At 41.0% G+C, this 17829-nt stretch overlaps 2 protein-coding genes across 2 annotated transcripts; one reads left to right on the top strand and one right to left on the bottom strand.

The window, feature by feature from the left end:
• Positions 1–76: 76 nt before the first annotated feature.
• vps33a (VPS33A core subunit of CORVET and HOPS complexes) lies at positions 77–12469 on the top strand. Its single transcript, XM_080765286.1, has 13 exons — positions 77–196; positions 518–583; positions 777–904; positions 1798–1984; positions 2837–2953; positions 3721–3895; positions 4054–4247; positions 6328–6454; positions 7119–7186; positions 7727–7864; positions 8856–8993; positions 10560–10728; positions 12272–12469. Exons 1-13 carry the CDS (start codon positions 95–97, stop codon positions 12466–12468), a joined length of 1806 nt encoding a protein of 601 aa, XP_080621412.1. The 5' UTR covers positions 77–94; the 3' UTR covers position 12469.
• A 61-nt stretch (positions 12470–12530) lies between these two features.
• On the bottom strand, positions 12531–15066 carry LOC308316599 (kinetochore protein Nuf2-A-like). The gene is made up of 2 exons (XM_080765287.1): positions 12925–15066; positions 12531–12669 (listed from the first exon to the last, which is right to left on the bottom strand). Exon 1 carries the CDS (start codon positions 14243–14245, stop codon positions 13829–13831), a length of 417 nt encoding a protein of 138 aa, XP_080621413.1. The 5' UTR covers positions 14246–15066; the 3' UTR covers positions 12531–12669; positions 12925–13828.
• Between the last annotated feature and the right edge of the window lie 2763 nt (positions 15067–17829).

A 17829-nucleotide genomic window follows, 5' to 3' on the forward strand; every position in this document is an offset into this window, starting at 1 on the left:
TGAAATCGAACCCTGTGTTGTGTGTTTCTATTGGGTCACATGATAGTTGGGCTGAAGTCACCTGACTGCTACTGGTTTGGAGCTGGAGTGAAAAATGGCAGCGCACTTGTCTTACGGAAGAGTCAATCTAAACATCTTGAGAGAAGCAGCAAGAAAGGAGCTTCGGGAGTTTTTAGACAAATGTGCGGGGAGTAAGGTAAGTGACAACAACACCAACAATCTACAAAGAAGGATGAAATTTAAACTGTTATGATGTGACAGACAAGGTGGAAATGTTCAGGGCACCAGGCAGCTGCAAATTATCTTGTCCAACAGTGGCAATAAAAAATATATATAATTATGTTTTATATGTCGTATTATTATGTCGGCATAATAATATCATACCATACCCACTCTGACCATACCATACCACCATACCATACCATACCAGATATCTGGTAGGGCCTACCAGATAGGCTATTGGCCCAGCACTTCCATGTAAACTGTGTGTCTGTCATTTGTCATTTTACTACTTTAGGCCATAGTTTGGGATGAATATCTCACAGGACCTTTTGGACTGATAGCCCAGTATTCTTTACTGAAGGTGAGATCTCTGCTGCTTGTTTGTTGTTGTTATTGTTTTTTGTTGCTAGACTCTATGTCTGAGCTAATGTGTCTGACACTGATTAAACCTAAATGGACTTAAAGGGATATTTTGTCCCATCATGTTTCTGAACGCATGCAGTCTTGACTATAGCTAAGGACCGGTGTACAACTGTACAATGACTGCTTTTCAGGAACATGAAGTGGAGAAGATGTTCACCCTCAAGGGAGGGCGCCTCCCATCTGCCGATGTCAAAAACATCATCTTCTTTGTTCGTCCCAGACTGGAGCTTATGGACATTATTGCTGAGAATATCTTCAGGTTTGTAAAATCTAGCTTTCGGTGGAACTGGGAACTGTTCAAATAACACAATTGTTTTCCTGCACGCGAGAGGCAAGCAATGCATGTGTCAACTATTAAGTATCTTGTAGTTTAGTGGTTCCCAACCTGAGGTCCGAGACCGTCCAGCCAAAGTGGGGGTGTGGCTGGGCAATTAACCGGCTAATATATATATTGAAAAGCTTTAATCTTTAATGTAAATTAATCTGGCTCATATAGGGTTAATTGAATGATCAAGAAGCAGTGTTTTTTGTGTACATTTATGTGTGTTTATTTCTAACGACAACGTACGTATCTACACACAAATAATCAAATTCGAACCCTGACCGATGGAGGTTACCTGGTTGATCCTGCCAGTAGCATATGCTTGTCTCAAAGATTAAGCCATGCATGTCTACATAAGTACAAACGGCTTGTACAGTGAAACTGCCACTAGCTAATATAGCTAATCTACAAGCTCACAAGTCACAATGCATCACATTTCGAGGTGCGTTGTGAGCTTGTAGAGCTATATTTTTGGCACATACAGTATGTACATTTGTAACCCTAATCTTGATATTGATAGGTGTGAAGGCTTTTCTGTTTGGAGCTGGTCCAACATGGAAAACACGCTGCACAAAATCTATTTTTAATTAACTCCACATGTGTACTGTAACATCATTGTGAAGCATACTAACATTGTTTGAGTAAATGGCTTTAAATGTCTGTGAAAACACCGTAGTGTGTGTGTGTGTGTGTGTGTGTGGGGGAGAGTTTTCAGAGCTTTGTCAGATGTAAAAAGGCGGGGTAAAAAGCTTGGGAACAATATTGTAATCCAATGTGGGATGTACTGTATGACACGTGAACAAAACCCCTATTAATTCATATACTTCTAGTGAGGATAAGATGCACTCCCCACGTGACTTCCACATCCTGTTTGTTCCACGACGGAGCATGCTCTGTGAGCAGAGGCTCAAAGAGCAAGGTGTGCTCGGCTCTTTCATCAACATTGATGAGTACATCCTGGACCTGATACCCTACGACGGTGACCTACTCTCCATGGAGTCTGAAGGTGCCTTCAGGGTGTGTATAACCTCTACATGGCACAAATGTATAGAGCACCGAAGTCTGACGTCAATATCGGTAGAGGGAGCAGATCCGCGGGTTCATGTACTTTTTATTTGCATTGTAATCCCCATAGGGGGATTTTAGATCGGCTCATATAAGAACTGTGTTTGAAAAATAAACAAATCATCCAGACCGCTTCACTCATATGGATATGAAGAATCAACTGACTGAGAGAAAACGCTATTGTTACTGCTACTGAATTAGTTACATTTTCGCTAGAAACAGACTGTATCATATATGAGTGACTGACTGTCCCAAACTATACAGAGACACCTCCCTGACAATAACGCAGAGACAGCTTGTTTATTTTTGGACCACAACGATTATATGAAACGAATGTAAGATGACCCCATGTTATTCTCCATAGAGAAATTAATTCCGTGAACCAGGGGAATCGAGGGGACGAGCGAGTGACGTCAGGACTTCGGCGCTCTATTGCAGCATATCGTTGCCGTTGGGAAGAAACCGTTTGGGCCTGATTCACTCACTCATTCAAGCTGTTTACACCCATATTTTGGGTGTAAAGGAATTTTCCAATATTCCCACATTAGTAGTCTAGAATAAGGCATTCTAATGACATACAGAAAGCTTTGGTCCTACGGTATGCAAGTCTGCATCCGAGCAGACTTGAGAAAGAGGGGCCCTCAGCAAAATTCACAGAAATTAATCGGACTACCAACGGGAAAGTTCACTCCACTCCACAAAATCAATTACAGTGTGACTGTAAATGCCTCATCTCTCATTGAGGTTTACAGTTCTCGTGTGCATCTAGTGAGACTTATTTAACCCCTTTTTTGTCTCCTGTAGGAGTGCTATCTTGAGAACGATCAAACAAGTTTATACCACACTGCTAAAGGCCTCATGACCCTACAGGCACTGTATGGTACAATACCACAGATCTATGGGAAAGGAGAGTGTGCACGGGTGAGTATGGTGCAATAGTCTAGTTCTAGGATATAAATTAACTTTTAAGTCATACTGTGTAAGCTTTTTAATATTTTTTATAATAACCATTCCACATAAATGTTTTTGTTGACAACTTGGTCTAAATAAACATTATTAACCTATTTTGGGGCGGGAACCCCTTTTGGTGTTATGCTATGAAAAGATGTAGAATACATTTTTAGAATCTGATCTCAGCTCAAAATGGGTTAAACACTTCTTTCTGTGAGTGTGTGCCCACAACAATCGCACCAAAATGACATATCTAAATCTATGTAGCGGAAATGTATTAATTTGTGACCGTTTTTGAGGCTAAATCATTGGATTTTCTTTTAATTTTCGTTTTCTTAAGTCAAATGGAAGCAGGGAATCATAGCTTCAAATTTACGGTTCACTTCTGTGCACTCTAACATTACACCTAGCTACATGTTTAAGCATCTATTTCATATTTGCATGTCGATTTCATCTGTGACATTTATTTCAGACATGCGTATGTGAAGATTCTGCCTGTGCTATTAACTCATTTTGGAGTGTTTTTCTCCTCCTGAACAGTTGCCGCCATGACACTCAAAAAGAGTCACATTTATTAATTTGAACAAATGAACATTGATCAATACCATTTCTGACAATACGCGTGTCCTAGTGTCCTAGGACCTACGATAGGTGTCGCCTCAAAAGACTACTGAAATGAATCTTACACAGCATGACTTTAAAAGAAGATAATAACAATGTTTTTTTCTGGTTTGCAGCATGTAGCCAATATGATGCTCAGAATGAAGAGGGAGTTTGCTGGAAGCCAGAGTCAGATCCTGCCAGTGTTCGATACTCTACTGCTTCTAGACCGTAATGTTGACCTGCTGACCCCGCTGGCCACACAGCTCACCTATGAGGGACTCATTGATGAGGTCTATGGGATCACTAATGGTCAGGAATGGATTCATTTTGTGGTGTATTATGTGTATTATGCTTATTCAATGTTACTTTCTTTTATTCTTTTAGCCTACGCACATTTTTCGGTCTCTTTTTGTCTCCTGTATGGTAGGTTAAGTCTTCTATAACAATGTATGTCTCCTGTAACTTAGGGTATGTCAAGTTGCCTCCTGAGAAGTTTGCTCAGAAGAAGCAAGGTGAAGGAGGTAAAGATTTACCCACAGAGGCCAAGAAGTTGCAGCTAAACTCTGCAGAGGAATTGTACGCCGAGATCCGTGACAAGAATTTCAACGCTGTTGGTGCAGCGCTCAGCAAGAAAGCCAAAATCATCTCTGCTGCCTTTGAGGTGCTTTGTATACGTATTTAGAAGCTACTGTCATGCAACCAGACCAGCTCAGTGGCCTTGTGGTTAGAGTGTCTGCCCTGGGACTGGGTCATGTCAGGTCATATCAAAGAATCAGACAAATGGGACCCAATTCCTCCCTGCTTGGCACTAAGCATCAAGGGTTGGATTGGGGGCAAGTCCCTGCGACATACTAGCATCATGTCCAGAGGGAGTAATTGTACATCATGCTGCCTCATGCTACAGAAACATGAGATGGGCTCCTGCCCTATGGGCCTCATGGCTCGGCAAGGCTTACTACTTACTTCATGAGCATGATATTATAAATGTCTGAGCTAAGGACTCAAGTGTTATTTAAATGTTATTAATTTATACAGGTACAAGCACTGCAGAGACAGCAATACAATATACACAAGATAATATTAAGAATAGGATTTGTACTGGACTGTAATTAAAGTTGGGCTGCCAACATTTGTGCATTCAATCGGGATGATTAATTTACGGAATGAATGCACTCAAAATGTTAATGCATTAACACATGCAGATTGCAGAATGACCCGCTCCCACTCGTCCACCCACTCTGCTGCGCTAGCTGTAGCTCTTAATATTATCTGATGGTGGATTGATCCAACAAATTAGATGTAAAAATAATTTAACCTATGTGTTATCCCATTGAGATAAAATATCTCTTTTACGAGGGAGCCCTGTTTAGGGTAGCAAATGGTTGCAACTTACAAAACATAAACCAACATTTAAAATAAGTTAAGAGTGCAGCAGAGTCATAATCGCAGTAGTAGTAAGCAGGTGCACTATCCGATGGAGTCTGCCATCAGATTGGATGATTTTAAAAGATCCTTAAGCTGTCTGCAAGTGATTCCAAGCTGAATGGGTTATGTGGGGAACCGGAAACCACTTTTTATTTCTTCCTTGACCAACTGTTGCCTAGACTGGATCACAATGGTCAGTTTGGAATGAAACTCAGGCTATTCTCTGTGTGGAAAGCCTGGTGATGCAGGGTTACAATACATAAGCAGAGGTCAGTGCAACCGGTTGATAGTCATTCAGGCTGGCCAGGGAGGTGTTCTTTGGTACAGGGACTAAGGACTGGGCAAGAGAGAGAGGTTGTATAAGCGAATGCTTTACATGGTCAAGAAGACGCCACAACTAATGAAATCTGATTGTAATCTCTATGGCAAGTGCACAACAGAAAACCAATAGATCTGGACAGGTGATGACAATTACTAAAAGATACAATACTGTCCAAATCTTGCACTAATTAGTTTTCCTTTATAGATGCAGCCCTGTAATCAAAAGTATTGATTGCAGTCAAACCTGTGTGCTATTCCTAGTGGCAAATGCATATACCATTACTGGCCTGAGCTCCTGACTCTTAATATGAGCAAACTTTACAACCCGATGCTCTTGGTAATATTACCAATTTCAGTAATTTGTAGCTTATTTAAATGTCATAGTGTTGGAGTCGAGGTTTTTGTTATTATTTTAGTTATATCCTAAAAAGTCTTATTGAATACACATTTAAATTGTCATGGCTCTGGACTTGTGTTTTAGGATTGGATCATTTTCATAAAAAGCACAATAGAACCTGCACTCTCCTACCGTATGCTCCAATATATTATTGGAGCAAAGAGTGCAAGTTCTATTCTTTTTTGTTATATTCTACACAGGCGATTGTATAATTGTGAGTTGCGATTCAGAAAGAGACCTGGAAATGAATTAAGCCGCCATTCATATACAGTAATGTATATCTTAATGTACACACACACACACACACACACACACACACGATTACACTACTAGATTTGATGATCTAATATAGAATAGCTAACATAGATAAGTAGCTCTCTATTTCTCTGTCACCTTTGGGGTGTTAACATCTTCTTAATTGCCTGACTTGCCCAGACTTGTTCTTCATTTCCTGGTGTGCTGTTTGATGGATTTTTAAATTAGCTTCTTGTTGGCTTGTGATAGATTTTTCCAAAAATGTTCTGCTTTGTCCAAGTTAACATGCTGGATGACGAGCTGTCTGAGGGCTCTGTTAATATTGTTTTCCCTTGTCTCACAGGAACGCCACAACGCTAAAACAGTGGGAGAAATAAAGCAGTTTGTGTCCCAGTTGCCTCACATGCAGGCTGCAAGGAGCTCGTTGGCTAACCACACCTCTATAGCTGAGCTCATCAAGGACATCACCAGTATGTACACTATAGTATAAGCTTCCTTCCTGCATGGTCCTTTCCTTCATATCGTGGCTGTCGGGCAGAAACTTTGTATGTCGAAAGCTGTTACTTTTCAGGAAATGGGGGGGGGGGGGGGGGGGGGAATCTGTGTTCCAATGAATCCAGTGTAGTTATTATTTAATCACAACAGCTCCTGTTAATACTTTTCATTTTCAACCTGTTGTCCCTGTTTTTGAGGCATGGTATTAAACCAATGTCCCAAAACTGACAAACGTTTAAAAAAAAGCTAAAATAGTCAATCTACAAGCTTGAAGATGTAGATTGGCTATTTTTGTCAATACAGTTGTATAAAAACGGGGCTTAAACCATTAATACCATGAAAACGAGATGGTACATCTCAAGGGGTCTTTTCCCCCACAGCAACCATATCCAATCTGATGTGGTTTCTTCTATTATACTGTGAAATAGATGGAAAAAGAAAGAAACAACACTACTTTTGCATTGCAAAAGATTGTCTCCTAGGAATATTGGTAAACATCTGGTAAATTAAACGTTTTGCTACTTGCAGCCAAAATCAATCTCTCTTTGCTCAAGAATACATTTTATATAATAATTTGTGAGCCGGGCAGCAGTCCCAGCAGTATATAGCATTTATCGTTTCCAATGTCTCCTGTTTCAGCTTCAGAGGCCTTCTTTGACAATCTGACAGTTGAGCAGGAGTTTATGACGGGGGTCGACACAGACAAGGTACAGTACCTAGCTACCCATCCTAATTTGTTTTATCTCATTTTGGACTGAGGCCGATTCTAAAAACGCCTTCTAAATCCTGACCTAAGTTTTCTGAAAAACAAATATTTAACATTTTTGAATACTGTGTGTGTGTGTATATATATATATATATATATATATATATATATATATATATATACTGTAAAGAAGGGGTTCCCGTTCAGAAGGGTTATAACACCAAAAGTTTTTAGAAATTTCTAAAAAACGTATTCATGGTCTGTGTTTGCATTTGCATGAGAAGTGGTTCCAAAGAATAGAAACCTCTTTTTCTGCTCCAGTTTAAATATATAATTAAGACAAGGTCATCATGTAGCCTGAATGTTAATGTTATGATGCCTGAGGCACACAGCCGAAACGTTGCCTACATTACAAACTTCTCTTGAACATGCAAGTGGCAGTGTGTGGGTATATCTTTTAAGTTGATCTCATTCTCACCTAATATTATATGGTTAGAATGTGTTGGAGTAAACGCATTTGCACATTGTTTTCTCAATACAGGTGAACACTTATATAGAAGACTGCATTGCCCAGAAGGATCCCTTGATCAAGATTCTGCGTCTAGTGTGTATGCAGTCTGTCTGCAACAATGGCCTCAAGCAGAAGGTGTTGGACTACTACAAAAGGGAAATCTTGCAGGTAGAATTCAAGTGTTTTCTTGGCATGTAACGATATATCGTAAATCAATTAAAAGCATTTGCTACTGTTGAAAAGGGAATAAGTGAACATTTTCAAAAATTGCCACAAAAAGTTCAAAAACCACTGTGTGGCAGTTCAGCCTGCCACTGAGACTGAATGGCTAAAGTTTGAATTATTATTTATTGTGTATGTTGCAGAGAATTATATTATTTTGGGCTGTGTATGTATATTGGTTGATGCTTGATTGCTAATTGCTTGTCTCCATAGTAGGGAGAAACTCAGAGAAAATCAGCTGTGGGGTGTGGGGAACATACCAACAGTATGAGGGTTTGTTTAGAGTACCCTGCTTTCTCATTGTTTATATGATATGGTTCATTGATTGAATAATAAGTGATGTAGAATAATATGTGATGAATAATATGTGTTGTCCCTGGACATTATGAAGTACTGGTGTAATTGTGGAATCAATTCAGGGTGGTGTGTTCCAGTGGGAGGGGCTTAGCCATTATGTAGGGAGGCCTCCCACTGCCTGGCAGTCAAAGTAGGACTGTGGAGGTGGAATGAGCTACGGCCACCTCTCCAGTATCTCTCTAAATACTTTTGGTCTGTGTGAATAAAGACTAACAGCATCTCTGCATCAAGGACTGCCTGGATGTTATTTTCTATATATTTTCCTGGTTTTCATACTACCCACACTAGGCAAGTGTGACACACTGAGCGATACATACCACAAAGGTTCTACCAAAGTTTAACCCATTTTGGGCGTGAACCCCTTTTGGTGTTAGCATTATGTTATGCTTTAGCTATTTTTGAAAAATCAAAGAACGACTGACATAGAAACATAGCTTTTTCGGAAAACTGTCAGGATTTAGAAGACATTTTTAGAATCTGATCTCAGGTCAAAATAGGTTAATATTGCTTTAACTGTATTGTTTTATAATTTTGATGGCAGTGAAACAACTCCATGACTATGGTTTATCTTTTGACGCAGACCTATGGCTATGAACACATGCTGACACTCAACAACCTTGAGAAGACGGGCCTTTTGAAACCCCAGTTGACCTCCAGGAACAACTACCCCACCATCAGGAAGACCCTTAAACTGTGGATGGAGGACGCCAATGAACAGGTAAGCCCGGAGAAGAGAACAATGGAATTCATTCTGTTTATGGTCATTTAATTCATTTAATATCTGTGAAGCAGTGGTCTGTGACACTAGCCCTGGGGTTATGCCTGATTCTCCAGGTGGATTGTGTTCATCTTGGGCTACGTTTATAAAACTGCATTGAGTTCCATACTAATGATTCATAATGCAGTGGTTGAGAATTGAGATGAGCTTCTTGTCATAGACATTTCAAACATTTTGTACCCAAGGCACGTCGAAGGTCAAGTCAAAATCATGCGCATACCCTCTATTATAAAGGCTATTTATTTAATAGATTTATTGTCGTTTAATGCAATTAGAGATGACTTTTCTGTTTGGATGCATGGGCTGTCAAGGCCAGAAAGTAGTTTTTAGCCACTCCGTAGGCATTCCTGCATAACTTCCTGGTTTGATGATGATGTCACGCGCATACCCTCTATAGCCTATGTGTGATCACTCTGTTAAACGTTTATTCTTATTTACTAATGCCAAGTAAAAAGTATTTAAGTTTTAAGAAAATGAATATTGATGACAATGATATTGTAAACTAGAAAATGTGCTCCAGGTCTCTGCCAGGTCAGTTAGGATGGAATATGAAATATCAGACAGATGTAGTAGTTTGTAATAATTACATCCAGAATGATACCAGACAGTGGCCTTGTGGTTAGACTGTCCGCCCTGAAACTGGGAGGTCGGGGGTTCGATCCCCGGCCGGGTCATACCAATGACTGTAAAAATGGGACCCAATTCCTCCCTGCTTGGCACTCGGCATCAATGGGTTGGATTGGGGGTCAAATCAACTAATGATTCCCGAGCGCGGCGCACGCTGCGGCTCACTGCTCCAAGAGATGGGTCAAATGTGGAGAAATTTCGTGTGTCTAATCGTACGACTTTGACTTTGAAAGTCCACATGCGGTGAGAGTTTCCATTGAGGTAGGCAGTAGGCACATTTTCTTGCCATGTCTTATTTTTTTAATCCCAACATTTTTGTGGGAAGCGGAGTGCACATCTCTCAAGTCCGGACTTGTGCACACGCAACGATTCTAAATTGGGTCCCTGGTGTTCTTTGTCTCACTACAAGACATGATTAGACATGATTAGAAGCCAACATGGCACGGACACTAGGAGAATGCAATCAACTAACTGGTAAGCTAGAAAACCAACAAGGGTCTATGGCAGTTGAATGTCCCCACGGGGATCAATAAAGGTCTATCTACTAAAGGTCTCAGAGGAGCCAGAATTGGCAACCAGTTCATGTTCATTTTGATTGATTTGAATAGTTTCCAAAAAGGCACAGTGGTGAGTGGTTCAAAAAAAGGATGCTGAAAGGATAACTCAAAAAAGCCCAAGGGCTTTTTTCCGTTGAGGTACTGTGTATTGAATTCATGGAGACATTTAGACAAACAATAATGCAAAACATCATATATATATATGAGTAGTAATAAAACAGAATGGGGTGGGGGTAAATTCCAGTGATAAGCTTAGACATTTTTACAGGAGCCAGTCAAACAAAGAGCAGTTCATCATCATCTCCATTTTTTTCCTCTCCAGAACCCCAACGACATCTCCTATGTGTACAGTGGCTACGCGCCCCTAAGCATCAGACTGACCCAGGTTCTGGCCCGGCCCGGCTGGCGCAGCATCGAAGAGGTTCTGAAGATGCTTCCGGGTCCTCATTTCGAGGAGAGACAGCAGCTGCCCGCTGGGCTTCACAAGAAACGTGAGGATCAGCAGAAACTGGGTCTTTTTTTCCTTTTTTTTTTATTTTATCCCACGTCAATTATCTAATGTAATCCTGGGCGCTAGTACACTCCCTCTGCCAACCTGGGGAGAGCAACGGACTGATCTCATGCTTCCTTCTATGCATGAGGAGTTCAAGCCGCTTCTTTTCACCTGACAGGGGGGGGAGTTTCCCCAGGTGGACGTAGTGCATGGAAGGAACACATTATTCCAACCAATTCCTTTTTCCCCTCCATCAGGCGCCCCGGCTGGCCAGGAGAAACGGTATAGAGACCAGGATTACTGCATGTTTTTTGTGAGGGTACCTACCCTAGGGAACACGGGGAGAACATGCAAACTCCTGTGTTTGTTGCTCACCAAACAGGCATCCAAATAAAATTGAATGACCTCTGGTGTGCGGCTTGTAGATAAGACACGACTACGTCAACTGATAATTTATAACACGCAGCTGACAATGGGATGGGGCCGACTGTCGGGGTCTCTGTTTGTGTTGTTTCATTTGTCTTGATACTGGAGAAAAGGATGAGGAGAAAGGCGCTGTCAACTGCCCATTTGTCACTGAGATCCAGTGTTAGGATTCGTCTCAGTCCTTCCTATTGCAGCCGTAGGGCGTGTCCAGAAGATGTTGAATTGTGAATTTTATTATACACTCCATGTGAAATGTGCTAATTGGAACTATGCTTTTGGGTATAAGGGAGCAGGCTTGTTTCTACTTGTTTGTACCCTTCTTTCGTTTTTAAAAGGTGATAATGGAGGTCTCTCTGTTTACTTGTTTAGTTTATTTATTCATCAGTCAGATTCCAAAATACAGTACTTTACCGGATGGTGTTGCTTTTGAATTTTGAATGTTTCTTTAGTGTTGTAGAATGAATTTGCACAGGCTAGTATAATGTTTGAATAATGATGTTTGACATACTGTATAATGATTTTCAGTCCTCATTTCCCTTCTCTTTTTGTAAGCACATGCTCCCAGGTATAGCTGTGTAGTTACTTCTGACTCCACTGTAATTGACACATGATTTTACAGTGTTGAACTGTTGATTGAATGGATTTGAATTTGGGAGTTATTTCTCAACAATGACCGGCGCGGTGTCAATTATGCCGCTTATTACACGGCTACGTATAAATAGCTTAATAAATGTACCCAAAAGTAATAACAAAATGAAGTATTGCCTTTCTTACGGCAATGAAGTGTTTGTGCTGGGTCATGTTGTGGTTTGTAGTTTGACTATTTTCACGATCTGTGGAACAGAGTCAAACTAAATGTAATGCCTACTACAATTTCTGCTTGTAGTAGTGCTTGTCAAGGTGCGGGTCCCCAGTTCACTTCAAATATGATTATTTTGGGGGGTCGTGAGTCGCGACCTGCAAAGTTCAGGAACCCTTGTTCTACCATACAGATTGGATACAATAACACGTCTTAACAAAAAATATGAATGGATTGCTGCTTAGATACGTAATATTAATTAAATGAGAATAATGCCATTATGTTGATCACCTTCTGTTTTGTCGCCGTCTTACAGGCCAACAGGGGGAGAACCGGACCACACTGGTGTTCTTCCTCGGAGGAGTAACGTACGCAGAGATAGCCGCCCTGCGCTTCCTTTCTCAGATGGAAGACAGCGGCATGGAATACATCATCGCCACCACCAAACTGATTAATGGCACCAGCTGGGTCAAATCCCTCATGGACCGGCCTGAGTCGCAGGAACCAGTCTGAGTCTCGCCCCCCAGCTAGGAGGTACATGCACGCTCGTTTGTGCACACACAGCTGGATGAAACGCCCTCTTAGACCAAAAGACCTTGCCTGCTGTGTCCATGTCAGTTTTCTGCAGTTGTCTCATTGATGTCTACAGTGGATCCACGCTGCAAGCTTGTTGATCGGCTAAAACAAACATTAGCACCCGTTGCTTAACCCATTCTGACCTGAGATCAGATTCATACGAGGTTTCCACTGGACACACACTGGGTCTGATGAACCCATTCTGACCTGAGATCAGATTCTAAAAATGTCAGTCGTTCTTCGATTTTTCAAAAAATAGCAGACCTACAAGCTCGTAGCGCGCCACTCGGTGGCGCGCTATGAGCTTGTAGATCTGCTATTTTTCAATAGCTAAAGCATAACATGATGCTATAACACCAGAATGGGTTCCCGTTCAGAATGGGTTAAACAAACATTATGTTGTAATTGATGATAAGAGCGCCCCTCACTTCACACCGGTGTGATTTGTATTATTTATAGCAACAGCATGTAAACATCCACAGAACACTCTTTTTGCTAGCTCTCTCTCATAGCACCAGAACTAGGCTACTGAACATGGAGAAATACAGCCTGCTCTTTTTTTTCTCAGCGCCTGTACCAACCATGCGTACCCCCCCCCCCCCCCCCCAATACAGCCCAACTTAAAGTAACAGTCTTGTACCACTACATAACCCCCAGAGCATTCACAAATAAAACACACACAAATACAGTAACAGTCCTTCACGTCCAACTCTAGTTGGACAGTCCGAACACGGATACTTTCCCCCGGTTGTAATGGGTTAAACACTCGAAATCGTGCCGTTAAATCTTGTGAAAACTTCTGTTTTTTCGTACAAGCTGTTTGTGCAGCTGATCCAGAGTGGCAGACAGACGGTCCTACAGATCCTGTTGTTTACACGGGTTGTTGCAAGTATCCACCAGGCTTTGGATCTTCACCTTTAGCTGCCGGTTCTCCTAGGTTTTCTGGTTCTCGTCAACCATTTCTTGTCGCTTCTCAAGGATCTGGTCGCACTTCTTCATGACAGACTGGTGGTGGCGCTCCGCCGTCTCCCTCGTATTCTGTCGGCGGAGCTGCTGTTTGGACATCTTGTCCAACTTCATAGCATGTGACCTCTTCTCCCTGTCCACATCCGTGGTCAGGCTCTTCAGTTCCTTCTGCTGCCCCTCTAACGCCACCATGCTTTTGTCCACCTCCACCACATGCTGCTTGTTGTTCTCGAGGCCAGTGTGCAGGTCTTGCAGGAGAGTGCAGATGAGCTGCACCTCAGAGTCAGCGTGGTTCAGAACCTGCGCCTTGCTCTGAAGCTCCACCAGGAACTCATCTGCCTTGACCGTGGCAGCCTTGATGTTCTTCAATCTTCACAGACTCCTTCATCTTCTCCATCTGGGTCTTCAGCTCCTCTGGAGACTGCAGGATCTGAGACTGGAGGGCGGTGTTGTCTTCGTGCCTGGTGCTCACAGCCACCTTCAGCTTGGTCAGGGCCTGAGTCCGCTCTGCGATGGAATCTTTCAATGCAGTCACTTGTTGGAATTTGTGTGCATTGGCGCCATGCAGCTCTCTGGCCTCAGCCTGCTGCTCTGGAGGAATGGTCGTCAGTATCTCCAGCTTCTTCTTGGCTTCTTTAACGCCTCTGGTAAGGGCTTGGAAACGGTCTATATCTGCCCTTAATCTGCTCATGCTCCAGAACGAATTCAATCCTCTGCTTCCTGAATTGAAGATAGTCCATGATGCCATTCAGTTGTTTGTTTGCAGTGAAAGTAACTGAAACTAAAGAACAGTGAAGCAAAATGTGTTCAACGTAGTCTGGTCGAGCTAAACGGAGGATAGTGAAACCAGGCTTAAGCTTTTGAAATGTTCCACTGCACCCTATAATAATCCATATTAATCCTAGTTTATACAGTACATGGTGTTATATTTACAGTACAGTGATATTTTCAGCTTTTGTCAACTTGATCCACTGTGCAGTGTACTATATGTATGTATATACTGTATGTATGATGGAAACTTTTGAAATGTTGGAGAAAATGTAATTTATGAGACGCTTAAAAACAATATTGTATGTTTTGCTGCTCTAGATCTGTGGTTCCCAAACTTTTTCATGAGACCCCAAAATTGACACCAATTGGCCTGTGGACCCCCATTTAATAATAATAATATAATACAATATATATATATATATATATGGACCCCCATTTGAAGAGACTATAATGCCAGGGACCCCCGTAAGAGAAGGTTTTTACAGCCCCATTGAATGGCATTTCTATCTCATGGACTCCAATTTAAATGGTAAAATCAATGTTAATTTAACTCTTGAGTGTATAAAGGGTTCTATTTGTACACTCTCAGAGTTACAGACCCATAACGGTATATTTGGTTCCAAACTATCATTTACCCCTGGAACTCTCTCAAGGACCCCTAGGGGTCCCCGGACCCCACTTTGGGAACCACTGCTCTAGATTTCATTTTGGGTAGACTTTCTTTTTCTATTACAACCCAGTTTTGTTTTTTGTATTTTTCGTCATTTTGTTTGGCTATTATGCTGAATAAAATATGTAAATGCAACAGTTTCGAGTAATCGTAGACGTGTAATTGAATAACTCTATACGTAGCATCCACTGTATGCATCATACTGTATTGTATGGTGAAAGGTAAGATGGCAGTGGTGATCAGAGCAAGGGGCAGAAAGGAGAGGATGATGATGGGAGTGTATCCATCAGCGGCGGTCCAGCTCTCTGAAGGAGCAATTAACCAAGTAACAGGCCTCCCGATCAGCCGATAATGGCCCTCTGCCGTCTGGAGATCTTAGCCCATAGTGGCCCATGATTTGACAGTGCAGGACACTGATTGAATTAGGAAGCCATTTGCTCCATGTTCCGGTAGGAAGATAACTGCGTTTGAGCAGCGGGTTTGATCTCTTGTTCCGATCGATAGGGAGTCCGTGCCTTACACCATGAGCACAAGGGCTCCGAACCCAGCGGGAGATGCAGAGAGCCCCCCACTAAAGATACTTTACTGGTTATGTCCTTTTTAGGTATCTTACTTTAATGTGTAAGCGGCCCCTTGCTTATTTGCAGGCTAGCAAACTACAATATAATTTAGCTCAATGTAAAAGTAATTACTAGTAGCATTAAAAAAGGAAAAAATCGATAATGGCTTATTCTAGAATTTCTCTGAGGAGCAGGTGCACACTGTACAGCTTAACTTTCTGTTAGGAAAAACCCAAGAGGTTCAGACCCTTTACCCTTGCAATCAGTTTAATTGCCTCAGACTCCTCCCCCTCTGCCATAAGGACTTGAAACGAGTGAGGCAACAGACATCAACTGGTATTTCTGGGCTCGCAGCACAGGAGCCTATTTACTAACTGATCAGCTACTGTCCTGCACAAACAAAAAGGTAAGATTATTAAAATATATTTAATTTATTCTTGCATATATTTGATTCTTCAGCATTTTGTCTGGCACTGGCACACATGTCAGAAAGTGAAATGTGCAAAGACGTACATACATGTGGCAATGTTTGATTTCATAGGATACATAATTAAATAGCTTTTAAATGTGCGATCAACTGGTGTTTTTTTAGCGCTTTGATCAGTAATGTAAAAGTGTTATTGTTTCTACAAGAAACTTACAAAAGCTTATAAAGTAGAGAATGTGTTGTACAAAGTACAATGCAATTAAGTATTCAGTAGCCTAGGTTATTCCTGGGCATACATTAAAGGAGAGGATCAATACTGAACCCATTTTGTGCAATTTACAAATACATTATTAATAATGCTCTTCTGCCGTGGCTTCACTTATAAAAGCCATTATGATGAGAGCCTGCACATTTAGCCTATGCTCATTTCTGATTTAAATGAACTTAACTACTGTAGTAGTCTATGAACTCTAATCGAGTTCTAACATAACTCCCAACAATTAGATTTCAAATGGGGAGACATGACAGAAGGATCTGTTTTATTACAGAACAATGGGACGAGGAGAGAATATGGGACATCTTACTCAACACACTGGTCGCAGACAGCAGAAGCAATATGTTCCTATGGATGTGGAAGGGGTGATAACATTCGATGTGGAACCCTTGGCAATCCGCTTCCTTCGGACATTCAGAGAAGTCCTGAAATTTGTTCTCTTCAGCTACACAGTGTTGTTTGGAGCTCTTCTCTTAGCTCGGTGGACTACATATTTTGTGGTTGCGAAGTACAAAAAATAATACTGCAGACTGTCAGTATAAATACTTAATGTACAGTGTATTGTGTAATTTACAGGTTTTAATCAATTGTGAAGTTATTAAAGGAGACTATTTGGATTTGCAGTGTTTTGCATTTTAATGTGAACTTGAACCTGTAGCCCATGTGAACATAATACAATTGTTAATAGTAATAGATACACAGCATATTACAAAAGCACATCTTATTTTTAGAATCACAAAAATTGATCATTGTTGTCCCTTGTTTAGTTGAGGGTGCATTATGGGTTGATCTCACTTATCTTATCCATCAGAAGTGATTTTTTTCCCCCTGAGAAAATCGCTAGGTGGGTGTTCCCGGTGACAAAAAAGGCATGGCCTACAATATTTGTTTTACTGTATGTTTGAATTGATATAGTGCAAATCATATGCTGTCCAATAGCAATATATATTTTAATTAAATCTACAGCATAGCTTAGTTAGACATCTTGTACATTTGGTTGTGTTGTGTAATAATATTCCAATGTTTGACTAGAAAACATTTAGTGGCTAGAACGATCTCTTTCTAGCCATATCAATTTTATTCCCCTTATGAGATGAGTTCTAAAACAGAACGGAACACACCCTGGGGTCTAGGGACGCCCAGGTATCCCTGATGTTATATTTTGAATATAAGTTTATATTTGAATATAATTGAATTTACTTGAAATTAGGGTACTATACATTTAGTTTATTTGAACATAATCAAGTACAGAGTTTACATCAGCAAAAAAGAAACAGCCCCGTGAAGGTGATCAAAAGGCATATGTGCCCATCCTTCTCACAGCACGGCATTTGAGATGCTCAGCATAGTTATGAGTTTAACAGTGCATTAATCAGAGACAACAAAAACAAAAAGAAATAACAACCCTACACCCAACCCACACTCGTGTCACCGTAAATATCCACCAGGATCCATAGTGATTATGACTGTTTTAGTTAAACATAATTATTGTTTTTAAATACACATACACACACCATACGTACAGAAACACACACACATACGTATGGTAAACTGTATTTAGCCACGTTAATACGCTTGAGCAATGTTTTGAATTGTGATATATTACTGTTGTGTTTGACATCCTCTGTCA

Source organism: Protomyctophum bolini (assembly GCF_963924005.1).
Source record: "Protomyctophum bolini genome assembly, chromosome: 6".
In the NCBI taxonomy this organism is placed as follows: domain Eukaryota; kingdom Metazoa; phylum Chordata; class Actinopteri; order Myctophiformes; family Myctophidae; genus Protomyctophum; species Protomyctophum bolini.